We start from the raw sequence: 15800 nt of genomic DNA, 5'->3' as shown, positions 1-15800 counted from the left end.
GGCTGTCACATGAATTATCCACTTCAAACCCTAAAATTCAGATATCATCATGATTCTCCTCTGCTTAAAAAACCCTTTTTTGGTTTCTTTCCACTCAAAATAATGTCCACACTCATGGACACAGCATAAAAGACCTCACAAGTCATCCCTGCCTGCTTACCTTTGCAGTCATCCCATCTACACCCCACTTGGAATGCAGACCTGAATTCTCTCGCCTCCACACCTTTACCCTTTCCACAATCTGCAATGCTTTTCTTTGAATACTACCTAACCCTCACAATGCCCAGCTCAAGTGCAAGTATCTCCAAAACAAACTGTTCCAGATGTTCAATTCTAACAGCCTTCACCATTCCATAGACTCCTAGAAAACACTGTATCTCAAGGCAGCCCTTAGGATAACTTGTCTAGTAAACAGAGAAACATGTACATCTGTCCCCACCACAAGATCATGAACTGTGGGCTGATGATGTACTGTTCCTCTAACCCACAATCCCTAGCTCAACGCTCAATAAATGCTTTCATGAAAGAGAAAACCAAGGCAAAAACACACCACTGAATAAAACAAGTTTTTCTTGCATTATAAAACATACACGTCCTGAAGAGTCTCAGATGAAGTAAAATGAAACCCATTTTAAATGTTTACTGAGACTGTTAAAACTAAAGAACTATTAATTCCAGGCCCTACCTCAAAGAATTTCATACTTTTCTATAGCTCTGAATTATCTACTATTCTTTTAAAATAAAACGAAAATATTCAGGGGGTGTCAGTGTGGAAAGAACACAGAACTGGGAACCAGACAACCTGAGTTCCAGATCCAGCTCTGCAGATAACCAGTTTAATGAGTAACAACCAATAAACAAAACTTAAATTACCTAAATCAGCCCTTAGTTTCCTTATCAATAAAATGATTGATTTAGTGCTACCAGTACACCTCTCTGTGATGACGGAAATGTTCTGTATCTGTGCTGTTTTGGGAACCACCAGACACGTGGCTACTGCACACTTAGAATGTATAATACCACTAAGAAACTAAATTTTTATTTTAATTAAATTTAAAGAGCCATATGTGGCTAGTGGCTACTGTGATGGACATGCAGGATTTCACTAAGACACCATCCAGAAATTAAAAGTAGATATACAAACAAATGGAGAGAGAAGACAAAAAGGATAATCATGATGAGAATAAACTAACACTGAAAATATCCTACAGTTCAAAGATGAAAGAGAAGCTTTCCATTTGTTAGCTTTAAATTACAGAAGACTATCTTCCACATCTCCAAATCCAGGTAGGTTACTGAAATCACAAAAATCCTGAAGCAAAGTTTTAAGCTAAGGGTTTAGAACTCAGATGTAAGTAGGAAAAATAGCAATCCAAGGTACATTTAGAGACTTAAAAAGATAAAAGATAAAGCTATGTAAAAGCTGAAGCACAGAATGGTTGAAGACGATTTTCCAAAGGGATTATGTAGATGGCACAGAAGGATTCACATTTAAGACACAATGCACTACAAATTTTCTTTACCTCTTCTAAGACTCCTTAATTTACAAAACTTCTAGTAACTGTCCCATTTATACATTAAAAAACACAAACAAAAGGTGTGCCTTAAAACACGGCAGTAGAGGGTGAAGCACTCAGGCTTTGGAGCCAGACTATCTGGGTTGTAATTTTGGTTCCACCACGTACTATTTGTGTGACCTCAACCAAGTTACCTAACTCACAGTGCCTCAGCTTTCTCACCTGTAAAGTGGAAATAACAGTACCTATATCTCGGAGTAGGAAACAAGAATTCATTTATATATAAAAATATATATAGGGACCAGCCCAGTGGCGCAGTGGTTAAATTCACACACTCCACTTTGCCGGCGTGAAGTTCACAGGTTCAGATCCCGGGCACGGACCTAGCACTCTGCTTGTCAAGCCATGCTGTGGTGGCATCCCACATAAAATAGAGGAAGACTGGCATAGACGTTAGCTCAGCAACAATCTTCCTCAAGCAAAAAGAGGAAGATGGCAACAGATGTTAGCTCAGGGTCAATCTTCCTCACAAGGACACACAAAAAACAAAAAAAAAACGTACACACACACACAAATATACAGTTAATATATATACACATATACATACATACATAGTTACAGATGGAAAACAACAGACCTTGGCACACAATAAACGCTGGAAAAAAGGTTGCTATTAATATTATAAAATAATCTTTTTACCATAATTATTATTCAAGGCACAATTTAAAACTACTTAGAAGGAAATCAAAGTAAAAAGACCATCTTAATTTGTCTATTTTTAACAAGCTGATGAAGACTAAAGTCAACAAATGTCTTATCACCTGACAGAATTTTGATTTGAAAATATGAAAACAGGTATTTCTATGGCATTGACCTACAATTCTCAAAATGCAAAGACCCCAAAGTGGTTTTTATAGCTTGCATACCCCAGTAAAGGCAGGAGCCCAAGCTAGGGATCTGTGCCACGGCTAGAGCATGAGACATTCCTAACTTCTTCACTGCAAGCAGAGAAAATAAAGCAAAAGCAACAAAACAAAGAGGATTCTCCAAGTCACCTTATGGGGCCCTCCGAATTTGCTGAGCTACCTTCTGAGACTGTAAGGGCCTATGCATACAAAGGGCTGTCATACGCAAGGGAGAGTACGCCATGTCTCCACTCTTTCCCCTTCTTCACTTACAGAAGATACAGCCAAGGTACCACTTAACTACAGATTCTACCCAGTGGAGGGAGAAGGCCGCGGCACCCGAAAAAGTAAGACCGCAGAGTTCAAGGTCAATACTTCCAGCTGTGTCTTTCAGGACGCTTCAGAGCATCAGTCCCCCGTCTATAAAATGAAGGGTTAATCCAGAATGACTTCCCAAGAACGTTTAACACTGATGTTGGATGAATTACTGTGAAAACTTGCTAAAAATATATAGCAATCCTTAGATTAACCAAAGCTGTAAAAAAACAGTAACGTAAACGAAAAGAGCTCTCTATTTGCAACATTCTTAGTTGCTCTATTTCCTTTTCAGAGCAAAACCACACATAGAAAGCATCCTATGTCAGGACACTGAACGAGAAGAGTTAAACGATACTAACACATAAGTTCTGAGATCAAAGAAGGAGTTAATTCCCAGCTGCAGAGGCCAGAACAGAGTGGTTTCACACCAGTTGCAGGCAGCGGGGTGGGACGGGACACGACACGACAGAGAGGAAAGGAGGGAGCTGGCACCCAGACAGCCAGGTGGGCTCAGCTTCTCCTCCTCTGGCTCCTCCACCACCAGTAACTCTTCCCCACCTGCCTATTAACATCAGAAATTCCTCTAACAAAGGTTAAGGCCTTTCCTTGCAGGTTTAACAATGTTCTTTGACCAAGCATATCAGAATCATCAGAATTCAATTACACCAACGGGCAATTAAAATCACGTGAATTTAAACTACTAATATTAGATTCTTTCCTGTTTGGACCCTTCAAAGGGCATTAAAAAAAAGTGATACAAAAAAGAAAGGCAAGGACCAGAAAAAGACTAACTTCACAAATTTGAACGAAGGTCATTTGTGTGCAGTTATTCTTGTCCCACACAGAGGCAAAAGCAGTTCTACTTAAAATTGCCTGTCATTAGTTTAAACACCAGTCTTCATTTAAAAGGGGCTTTATTCCCAGAAGTTCTGCTAATCGTGACTTGCTGCCACAGTGCACAGCACTCTGGCAAATGCGGGGTTCACACTGAGCTGTTCCTGCCTATAGGGTGGCACAGGTGTTTGACTAGTGGAAACACACGAAAGGGAAGGACCTTAACTCGGGCACTCCCACACCAAGTTACCTGCCACTGTCCTACTGCCTCACTGTCCACGTGATGCTGGCCTGGTCTCCAAGCTCCACAGCCTGGTTCTACTTTCCTTTCCTCCCAGGCCCCAAAGGTAGTAGCTGACCAATTTTCAAATGGGCGTAGGGATATTTACAGGCAGTTCCTCAATTTTAACCTTGAAGGAGGGAGTGAAGTGAAGAAAGAGTGGTGAGTACGCTCTGCTTCTGGACAGGCAAGACCCCTTTGACCTCCCTCCCAGACAGGATCTGACTGAAATCTCTCCGGATCACTTGTGTTTAGTCTAAGAAAGTCATAAAAATCCACTTCTGAAACCTCTAAAATTACACGTGCTGCCTAATGGTTTGGTAGGTAAGACAGTTTAGAATCACGAGTAAATATCTAACGCGCCTCCTCCCACCCTGCACCTTTAGAGTCAAGTAGGAGAATAAAGCCATCTTTTCCCAAGTGTAATAAACGTAACACAGTAACATGTTCCAGATAATATTTTCCAAGTTTCTACAATACAAAAAACTATTTCCAAGGAACACATTTCTGGTTTATACCTCCTAGATAAAGGAAAAAATAACTTAGGTATCTTTAAGACTTAAACCCAAAGTTTATCTTATTCTACTTCCTCATCAATGGCAAGAAACTAAGCTAACAGGAAAACCTGACGTGACCAAATACATGCTTCAAATGTAAGAGAAAATACAATGATGTAAGGCAGTCTAGTATTTTCTTTGCCAAAGAGCTGATAAACCACCATTATTATTATTCTTAAGAACTGCATTAAGACAATAAAATGTAAAAGATCTGGGTTTACCGATTTCCTATAATTGAACACTTTATACTCAAGCACCATCTAGTACATTCAACCCTTTAATATTTTCTCATTAGCACAAGGTGATCAAAGGTTACTAGAACCTCTTTACTTACCCACAAGCTACATACTGTCCGTTCCTAGATGTGGCAATGCTTAACCCGTATAAACTGCCTTCATCAACAAATCTGTTAAGGCACTTCCTAGAGTTCACATCCCAAACGTAAACTTCCCCATCCGCTGCATGAAAGAGCCAAAAGAGGGTTCAGTTAATTTTGCTTTAAACTTGAAAGGCAAGTGAACTGACCATTCTTAGTCCCTCTTTAACAGTACAAGGGACTACAAATGATGACCTACTCTAAGTGTCCTAGGTCTAGAAAAGCGGCCTAAAAATATTTCTCGTATACACAGTCTCATATATAGAAAACTGCACCCTCAGTATCTACACAGTATCTTCAGATTCAGAGTAAAAAAATCACAAAGTCTTGGTTTGAGTTTAGCTTCTAGAAAAAGTTTCTACATTTTATTCCAATAAGTTATTGGAGCAAAAACTGAAAAAACAAAATACCCACCAGCATATGTCTTCCAACATCTATCACGAGGTACTAGAGCACCTCGAATGTAAGGCTGGGTGACTCAGATACCAGACTGACGATGCTGACGACGGAGGAGGAGGAAGTGAAGAACAAACTGATCCAGACCACCGGGAATCCACCATTTAAATAAGACACACACAATTTATCTATTACCAAGTCACTTAAATAACAAGAAATGCTAACTGTGAGCAGTAAGCACAAATAGTTTAGAGAAGGGAGAATGTGTGCAAAGTAAGAGGGGATATTAAATCTGAAGAGAATAGAAATATTTTCATGATGGAAATGACCCTCTAATTGCCAAAATCAGTCCTTATTCTTTGTCTCTCTCCTACAGCACTCGATACAGATGATCACCCTGTTCCCCACACTCACTCTACATTTCTATGACCCTACACCCATCTCAAACCTATTTCATCTCTTCCTTTTCTGTGGATATTGCTGTAAAGTTCACTCTTCTATACTCTTAATCTCACCCAATGAGAATTCAATGAATCTCACTGTTTCAACTATTTCCTTGACAAATAAAACTTGACAGGCTGGCAGAAGGGTTTAGGTTAGGTAGTAGTAAAATACATTTGGAAAAAATTGAATAGGGTCAAATTTTAAAACCATCACATGTGTCTGCAGGGTAATGTTACAATAAAGAAAGGTGTTTAAAGATTAGTCTACGGAGCAAAGACTGCAATGGGAAGAGAAGAGCTCACGGGCGGGAAGCTCATCTAGATGTCGCCTTCTGACCGCTCCTTCCCTGCTTTCAGGGCCCTCCGTATGGTAAACTAGACCTCCAGAGTAGGGACCAACTTTGTAAATATTTTGCACCTGCATCCAATTTATACCCCAAATTTCAGTATCTCTGCTGACCCTCCACCTCTTCTCCCCCACTGACTGACTCTAATTCTCAACTTCCAGAATCCAAGGGCCATTTCATTAGGAACATCACTCTGAACCAATATTTATTCCTTACCTCTCAGAACACCTAGCATAATACAGGGAATATGGATGCTGCTGAGCTTCTTATATTAGTAAATTTAAAAAAATACACATGCAAAGTAACTCAACTTTGTGTAAGTTTGAGTCTAGGACAAAACCAGAATGAAAGTTAAACATGAGGTAATGCTAAAGCAAATCCTTTTTTTTTTTTTTTTTATTAAAAGATTTTATTTTTCCTTTTTCTCCCCAAAGCCCCCCGGTACATAGTTGTATATTCTTCCTTGTGGGTCCCTCTAGTTGTGGCATGTGGGACACTGCCTCAGCGTGGCCTGATGAGCAGTGCCATGTCCGCGCCCAGGATTCAAACCAACGAAACACTGGGCCGCCTGCAGCGGAGCGCACGAACTTAACCACTCGGCCACGGGGCCAGCCCCAAAGCAAATCCTTTTTTAAAAAAAGTAATGCCATATTATCAAATGTTCCTATCTGAGGTAAAATTAAAATAATGCTAAAAAGCCCTGCAGAGATTGCAGACTACCACTCCCAGGCAGAACCACTCTCATACCTCCCACCACCAAACAGCATGAGCTACTCTGCAATTGTGATGGCCTCAAAGAGCCTTCAGGAAAGGGAGTGAGAGCCAAAGATGACCCAGGCTAGTCAGAAGGGCAGAGAGCAGACATTAGAGACCATCAGGATGAGAGTTGGTCAAGAGAACCACAGAAATGTCAGAAAGCATGAGATCTCAATTGTTTTCAGTCAATAACGGAGAAAACTCCAAACGATAGCGAAGTCTAAAGGGGCTGAAAGAAAAGGTGTGATGATTCTAAGTACGTCTCAAAAAGAAGTAGGGAAGTCTTAAAATGAATCATCTTTTAAATAAGCATTTTCTTCCCATTTTTGCTCCAAACATGTTAACAGCGCATATTAAATGGTTAGCCCTTCACTATCAGCAGTTAGTGCTATGAGGAGACAAATGGCAATGAAAAATGAATTCTAAAAATAAAACTGATTTTCTTACTGAAATAAGAAAGTCTAAAACACAGTTTTTGGTTAAATTTGAAATGGAAACACATCGAAAACTTCAAAGACGCTTCAGATCGTCATGTCATTAACTTACCTGAAGACGCGTATACTTTCTTACTATCGGACGAGAACGTGGATGCTGCAACCCTTCCATTAATTTTCATGCTCCCAATCAATTCTTTAGTCTAAAAGATCAATAAGTATTACCAAATGGTTAGCAGGTGCATGCGAGAATCACACTGTGCAGAATAAAACAATCTAGTTCTCCCTTTTGTGGCACCTACTCAACCTGGTTTTCCCCTATACTCAGGAACTTCTCCCCAGTCCCACTGTGCTCCTCTACGTGAGGGGCAGATTTAAGGACACCATATGGTACGGTTCCAGACTACTCCTACACTAATGTCTCAATCTCAGAAGAGCAAGCAGCAACTAATAATGATTCACCTTCATTGCCAGCAAATGACAATATCCAGCAACACCTTTAATGAGCAAGAAGGACCCATCTGGCGAGACTTCGAAGCTCCTCACTATCTTCTCTTTCAAACCTAAGGAGATGATTCAATTAAATAAGGATTAATATGGTTTTCAATAAAGCTATCTTTCATTGAGAATTGAGACTTTCTGACCTTTTAAAACATCTAAGTGCCTCAAATTAACCAAAACCTAGGCTCAGACTCGAAATAAGTCTGACACCATGCATCATTAAGCATGACCCAAATATAACGTCATTAAAAAGTGTTTAGCACACTTCTCTTCCTTGTCTTGATTAACATTCACCATTTTAATCGCAGCCCAGAGATTTAGCTCTCCAAACAGGTAACATATCAACTAATTTTCCAAATACAAGCAACAATATCTGCAATTAACTAAAAGGATAAATTATACTTCTTAGTCACAAAGCTGATTACAAGGAGGGAAATATACTGCCGTTAGAGACAGCCAAAGACATAACATGTGGAAACTAGTTGCTGGCCACCTACTACAGTTCCCACGATGAATGGGAGTCTAACCTTAACTTTGTGGATCCAAGACAAACACAAGATATCAGTATATTCAAGAGATGATTAGCTTCTCAAGATGTGACTCACGTAACCAAGTCACAAGAGCTAGGTATACAAACCAAAGAGTCAATTTACTTATCTACAAAGGGACATGTCCCTTTTCCAGACCTAAAAGTCTCGTACTGACTATGCAGGAGACTCCTTCTGACATCAGACTGCTTAGACAGCCAAGTTACTCATGAAAAAGCTGTCTAAAAGAAAGGATACATAAAGAATGGGTACAATTGGCTACCTCCAGAGAAGGGAAGGAGGTGGCCAGGGAGACGGAGAGGAAGAGACCTTCACTGTCCACCCATTCGAAAGTGGGTATTAGATTTTTGTACCATGTAAACGTTATTGCCTAGTCAAAAAAAATTACTTAAAAAAATTTTAAGTTGCTAAGTTAAAATATTAATCAGAGAAAGGGAATTTAGAAAAATCTAGTGAAGAGCCCTTGTTCCCCTACAGGAAAATGCTGCTTAAGGCTCCTACAGACCATCTCTATCCTATTAACGGTCTTTGTCTAGATGGTTCACACCACTACACACAGCCTCCCACTCTAGTCCTGCCCCGAGAGATGACACCCTAGGTCCCTTGATTGGAATCAATCCAGACACATTATTTCCAATCACTGGGGTTACTTCTGCTGATGACCAGGCTGCTTCACAATGAATCTATTCCTAATAACTTTCACCCCAAATTCTGGACAAACCTTACGTACTGACTACAGTATACAGAAATAGTTCCAAACATAAGAAAAGTATCATTACACAATAAAGCAGGGGAGGGAGGCTAGTTCTAGCACTGGGTGAGGCTACAGCTGGAAACCCCTCCAGACCCAGTCCTAATGGCACGGTATTGGGCAGCGGGAACATGAAAGAGAACTCAAAAGTATTCACCATGGAGCCTAAAGCTAGCCACCACAGCAGCCCTGGAGGTTTACAGACTGCACAGGTTTCATCAGAGCAAGAGTGAACCAAGTTCCCTCACACTGTGCAGGACCAGTGTGAACAGAGACCCGGTGTGAACCCAGACCCAGTGCGGCAGCAGCACAGGCAAAGCGCCAGTGCACTCATTACACAGTCCACTGCTCACTGCCTGCAGGTGGCTGGAAGACCTTATGCTTTTGGCCTGAGTAAGCCTGTGTTTTTGGGCAGTTCAGGAGAGAGGGGCTGTCTTCAAGGAGGAAACACCAGAATTCAAACAAATGAGGACAGTAGTTGCTCTAGGAATTAATTGCAAAAATAAGAAACAACTATTTTCATCCAAGCTTACAGTGTGTTATACTAGTTATATGTATATACCCTTTTGCTTTTAGCCTCAGAAAAAAATACTGATTAATGCAAATAGTATTATAATTGCTCTTTACAAATGCTGGACTTTTCAAAATAGGAGTCAGATAAAATTTATAATATGGCCTAGGTAAAGAAGATACAATGCTTTAAAGATGTCAGATACAAATCTTCATAGATTTGTGAATAAGATTTTTAGGTCAATCACTGAACACCTGTTAAGAAAAGGAACGGCCAATTTAACTAGAATAGAGCCAAATTCCATAGGACGATAAGTGGATTGATTCTAAGTTGCTAAATTAAAATATTAGTCTCATTGTCATCAGACAGGTTATATGCTATTCCTAACAAGGTCAGCAGTTGCCATTTATTGAGCATTTACCATGCGGCAAGTGCTTTTAAAAAATTCTCTCAACACTTATGGCCCGAGTTCAGAGAAAGAGAACACTGAGGCTGAGATCACCACACCATAACACCTATCACCAAAATGGCTGCCTGACCAACTAATGTGATTCCCAAATGGTGAAACTCCTTCTACGTTTACTAAGAACAAGACTTCTCTCTGAAGAATGCCTGTCTAAATGATATAACAGAAACTGCTTTGGGAGTCAGAACTAGAAATCTGGGGGTCGTAACCTTTTTTGTGCCAAGGACCTTTTAGCAGTTTGGTAAAGCGTATGGTCCCCTTCTCAAATTAATGATTGTTCAAAACATCCATGACTGAAGGAAATACTAAATTTCAGTTAGAGGGGAGTAAAAAGAAAGATGTCGTGTTTTTCCCACCTAACTTCATAGGCCCCTGAATTCTATCCAGAGAATTCTGAGTCCATGGACCGCACATTATGAACCCCAAAAGATTAATGGAACACACTATTTACATCAATCCTGTATTCTTCATTTTTCAAATTTGCATATGTATAAGGCTTGCATATCCTAACTGGTCAGCAAATTTCCCCCCTTATTCTAATGTCCTCAATTAATTTTCTGAGTTATTTAGAGTGTTTAATAATGGTGAGACAGTGAGAATAGCATTCAATAGCATATCACCACAAAAAGAAATCTCTGATTTATCAATACTATTATTATCATCATTACCAAGCTATGCTTACTGAGTCAAAAGGAGAAGGGAAAATATTGAGAGGGAAAGATAAATGCTGTGTCTTAGAAGTAGCTGGTGACTGGATACACACTCCTCAACACAAGCAGATCACAGTAAATGTCACTAACTACTCTATCTTGGCCAACCCCTGGTTTGCTTTCCCCAAGAGGATTTAAGGCAAGAACCAAGGCCCATTCCTTTTGATTAGTGGAATGATACGTAAAAGTACTAACTACTATATACTGTTTTCTATTTCAACATGGGAGATGCTTTAAGGCTTTTCAACTCAGAGTGCGGTCCATGGACCAGCACCACCATGAGCACCACCTGAGAGCCTGTGAGATATGCAGAAATCAGTCCCCATTTCAGACCTGCACAATCAGAATCCGCATTTTAACAAGATCCCCAGGTGATTCACATGGACACTAACGTCTGAGAAGCCCAGTTTAAAGCATGATTGGATAAACTAAGAACCTACACGGAAAGGAGCACTAAAGGTGTCAGGGAACACAGGAAAAGAGAAGTTTGGAAACACTGAAAATAAACATCATAAATGTTTCTAAAGTTGGCCTGATTCACTTTCAACCACTAGCAGGAAAGACGCTGTACACAGAGCTAGCCCTGTCCTTTACAGCCCCATAGCGGGGCAGTTTAACAGGGAGACGGCCAGCGAGCTGCAGCACATGCCAACACCACCTCCCAAGATTTATAATGTAACCCAGCCAACCTCAGTACAAGTGCCCTGGTTCCCAAAGGATTCAGGAAGGTGTCATGTATTCTGTGGTAACAGGGGCAGGGGAATGCAGGGGAAGAACGGGTAAGACAGAAGAAAGATAGTTCATGCTTCAAAACACATCATAACCTCCAAAAGCAGTGCTTATTTCCTTTAACTGTAAACCAAAATTCTATGCTAACAAACACTAGAAGAACCAGAAGGTATCCAAATTTCTTTAAGATCAGAGAGGTGAAGTGATGTGTCCAAGGAAGCGGAACCCAGGTCTTCCAGCTCCCAGGCTCATGCTCATTCAGCTGCATCAATTGCTAATTTCGCAGCCAAGTATCTGTAACTGCGTTTCTGGTCTGGGGGAGACATTTCCAAATTATGATTTTCCCATAATAAGTATTCAATACAAAGTCAGTTCACTGTTTTCATTCAAACACACTATCTCAACGACACAATGCCATTTTCCAAATACTAAAACTAAAGAAACTCTTGTTTTTTAATAATCCTATGGGGAGGGAAAAAAGTGGTTCTAAATACTGTTAAATGAACTCAGCTGTGGGCGGGGGCGGGTGGGGAAGGGGTGAGATGACCAGCTATGTGTTCAATACAAACCTTACCTCTTACTTGATGCACAGGGATTAACTTTCCAGCCAGCATATCATAGACATAAAGAACCTTGCTGTGGGTACTTGTGGCTAAAACTTCTTCTCCATTAGCACTGAAACAAGCCTTAAAGATGGGAAAGTTTTCCAAATAGATGCTCTGGATTTTAGGATTTGTTTTTCCATCAACCTACAAGCAAGTAGAAAACATTCCTTTCGGTAATTTCCCATAGACCCTGTATCCTGGTAGTACACTTTGCACTCCAAGTCCTCATTTAAAAATGCATACCTGAAACAGTGACACAGTGTTATCCAGTGCAGCGACCATCACAACCTGTGCACGAGGATGGAACTGCACAGATGAGATCCGAGCAGTGGTAGGACGTTCAGCATTAGCATGCTGGCAGTTCTTCATCTACGGAAAAATAAAGCTGGAATTTTATCAATTCAAATGCATTAACATTATTTGCTTTAAAACACGAAGGAAAGACATTATAAAGTAGTTATAAGGCAGAAGAAAGTGCACTGGAATGGTAATCAGAAGACCAAAGCTCTGCTACCAACTAGTAAGTCATTTTACTATGTAATAACTCATTTTTATCATCTTTCATATGAGGGGATTAAATCATTAAGGTCATGGAGCACCAGGATACAGTCATTTCCCCACGACACACCCATTTGGGTCAGGAGACTTTGACTTCCAGGGAATGTTTACTTAAAACTCCTACTCCAGCCTCGTTGCATTTAAGGCACAAATAAGAGGCACTATGTGGTCATCCCCACGGTTCTATGGTTGCACATGGATTGCTTATGTTCTCCTCCCAGGGTACAAGATTGCTGGTTTAAGTAATGGTGATCCCATGCATCATTTCAACTGTTTCCAGTTATTTCTGTTTTTACAGGTCTTTCCTTCTGTATTAAAAATTCAATTATAGGGCCAGCCCCGGTAGCCTAGTGGTTAAGTTTGGGATGCTCCACTGCAGTGGCCTGGGTTTAGTTTCCAGGCACAGACCTACACCACTCATCTGTCAGTGGCCATGCTGTGGCAGCAGCTCACAAACAAGAAGAAGGAGACTAGGAACAGATGTTAGCTCAGGGTAAGTCTTCCTCAGGGGGAAAAAGAAATTCAATTACATAAAAAAGAAAGTATTATATGTATGCTTTGTTTGTAACCATTGAAGTTAAATCTTTATGGTGACTATGTTTTCAATGAATTCACCCTATGAGAAGCTGAATGAACTGTCTTAAGGTGGGCAGAGACAGAATCACTGTCTCCTAATAATTTGCCATAACAGGGTCCCTTCCTCTATCTAGAAACACATGTGACGATTTTATAATGGAGAAAAGTATCTATGTCAGAGACAGATCTGTTCATTTGACAGATATTTAACTGAAGCACTGTGCTGGGCAGGCACTCTGTTACTCCAACAAACAAGCTAGACACAGTGACGAGTTAGAAAGTAACTAGTAGTAGGCCACTTTAGATAGGATGGCCAGGAAAGACTTAGTTCTAAGGTGTCATCTGAGCAGAAAGGAAAGGACAAGCTGGCCGTTAGCAGTGCTTGAAGAACAGACAGGTATAAGGAAGAGAATGAGCAAAGTTTCTGAGGCAAGAAAAGACTCAGCATGTTCAAGAAACAGAAAAGAAGGCCTGTGTGGCTCGAGGAGGGAATAAAGGAAAAAAGGTCTGAGATGAAGTTTTAGACATAGACAGAAGCCAGATCAGGAAGGGCAGTGTAGAGTATGATAAGGAATTCAGAAGTTTTCAAAAAGCAATGAAAAGTGACATGACCTGATGTTTTATTTTTAAAAGATCCCTCTGGCTACTAGATGAAGAACAGTTTAGGAAGAAGTCAAGCAGAAGTGGGGAGACTAGTCACAAAGCTACTGCAGTACACAGCGTGAGAGACGACAGCAGCATGAACGAGGCTGGTGCCAACAGAAATGAAGAGAAATGCAAAGGAGAAATCACATAGGACTCCTAAAAGATTCCTGGGGATATAATTTAATCTTCTTGATCATTTTTGCAAATGGAAAAAAAAAAACTAACAAGTATTTACCGAGGCAAAACGACAGCAAACAGATTTAATCCCACAGCTAACAGGAATCCATACATTTGTAACTGGGAAGCATACTGGATTTCAGAGGTAATTAGCTGGGTAGGTACAACTTCACTGACTCTCACCTTTAAGATGCCTTTAGGAAGAGAAGTTGATGTGGATATGAAATTCCCAGTCCTTTGCAACAACTCATCTTCATCCTCTTCACTTTCATCTAAGTCAAACAAACCCACAAGGCTGATCTTTAGAATCAATGAGATGGCCATTACCTACCCCAATGACTATATTTCAAACTTCAACTTCCCTCCCATCTTCCCAACCACTTTATTTAAGCTGCAATTGGTAAAACAGCAAAATAAATTTGGGAAAAGAAAAAGATAACACAGAGGTCAATATATATGGTTAAAATAAAAGCCCGACTCTGGAATAAAAGACACACATTTACAGACGGTGACTAAAACAAGATGAAATAAAGTCAGCATTTAATTTAAAAAGAGCAACTCATAATTTTGGAAAATTGACAAAAGGGGGGACAGCAGATCTAGCTTAATGACTCACATGAAAAAGAACCAGAACTTACGGTTGACTGACAGATGGATGTCAGCAAACTGTGAATCGGAACTTCAAAGTTGTGTTTTGGTTTTTTGGTTGGTTTTTTTTTTTTTTCCCAGAAAGCTGAGAAGCTGAGCAGAGTTCCTAAAACAATCATGGGGCTAAGAGGGCAAAAAGCAGCACTAAAGGCCCTCTAAGGTTCTTAAGGGGATCTGGTAAATCACCAGGCTTTGGATCGGAGCCACAAAAGGCTACATCTAAGATTAAGGGCGAAATCGAAGAACTATGAGAAAATCTTCCAGGAACTGAAAGCAGCTTTGAATCCCCACAATTTCTCACTGGAATAAGATGCTCTGGGATTGTCAGTGCCCCTTGCCCAGCCACCTACCCAGAAACAAATACACAAACTCTCTGGAAAAGATGATACTGTCCTAGATCTCTAATTAGTCAATACTATTTTCGTATATAATGTCCAGCACTCAGTGAAACACAACAAGGTCAAGGTAAGACAACTTGACTGAAAATCTAAGGAAAGACAGGCACTCCTGGCAGGGGATCTAGACAATGGAGTTATCAGACATAAACTTTAAAAATATTATGTTTAGCATGTTCAAGAATAATGAAAGACAAGGTTGAGAATTGAGCCAGAGAACTAGACTATTAAAAAGACAACCAAATGGAGGCCAGTCCAGTGGTGCAGCGGTTAAGTTCGCACGTTCCACTTTGGCGGCCCGGGGTTCACCAGTTCGGATCCCGGGTGCGGACATGGCACCGCTTGGCAAGCCATGCTGTGGTAGGCATCCCACATATAAAGCAGAGGACGATGCGCACGGATGATAGCTCAGGGCCAGTCTTCCTCAACAAAAAGAGGAGGATTGGCAGCAGATGTTAGCTCAGGGCTAATCTTCCTCAATAAAATAAAAAAGAACCAAACGGAAATTCTAGACCTGAAAAATACAGTAATTAAAATTAAGACCCCAAAGGATGTTTTTAACAGTATATCAAAATTAGTTGAGAGAATCAGTGGTCTGAAAAATGGATCAGAAAAAAAATCCAGATTAAAATATAGAAAGCAAAAAAGATAGAAAATACAGGAAAGAGCAGAGAATATGTTAAAAAAAAATTAACATACATGTAATTGGTACCCCAGAAGGAAAGGAAGACTGGAAAAAAAATAGTTGAAGAGATAATAGGTAAGAATTTCCAAAACATCAAGCCAGGTTCAAAAGCACTATGAAGACCAAGCAGAA

At 40.3% G+C, this 15800-nt stretch overlaps 1 protein-coding gene across 2 annotated transcripts in view; it reads right to left on the bottom strand.

Moving 5' to 3' along the window:
* The window catches only part of UTP18 (UTP18 small subunit processome component), a 35962-nt gene that overhangs the window by 11006 nt on the left and 9156 nt on the right, over positions 1-15800 (bottom strand). The window contains exons 5-11 of one of the 2 annotated variants that reach the window (XR_011422971.1): positions 14124-14212; positions 12228-12353; positions 11954-12128; positions 7626-7726; positions 7276-7366; positions 4746-4869; positions 3825-3984 (exon numbers count right to left, since the gene is read on the bottom strand). Coding sequence is in view for 1 of the 2 variants with exons in the window: in XM_023652812.2 (XP_023508580.1) it covers positions 4746-4869; positions 7276-7366; positions 7626-7726; positions 11954-12128; positions 12228-12353; positions 14124-14212 (706 nt within the window). In the remaining variant the exon portion in view is untranslated. The remainder of the gene's footprint in view (positions 1-3824; positions 3985-4745; positions 4870-7275; positions 7367-7625; positions 7727-11953; positions 12129-12227; positions 12354-14123; positions 14213-15800) is intronic. The other variant, XM_023652812.2, reaches the window with a different exon arrangement.

Source organism: Equus caballus, chromosome 11 (genome assembly GCF_041296265.1).
Source record: "Equus caballus isolate H_3958 breed thoroughbred chromosome 11, TB-T2T, whole genome shotgun sequence".
Classification (NCBI taxonomy): domain Eukaryota; kingdom Metazoa; phylum Chordata; class Mammalia; order Perissodactyla; family Equidae; genus Equus; species Equus caballus.
This window is presented reverse-complemented; position numbering and strand designations above follow the sequence as displayed.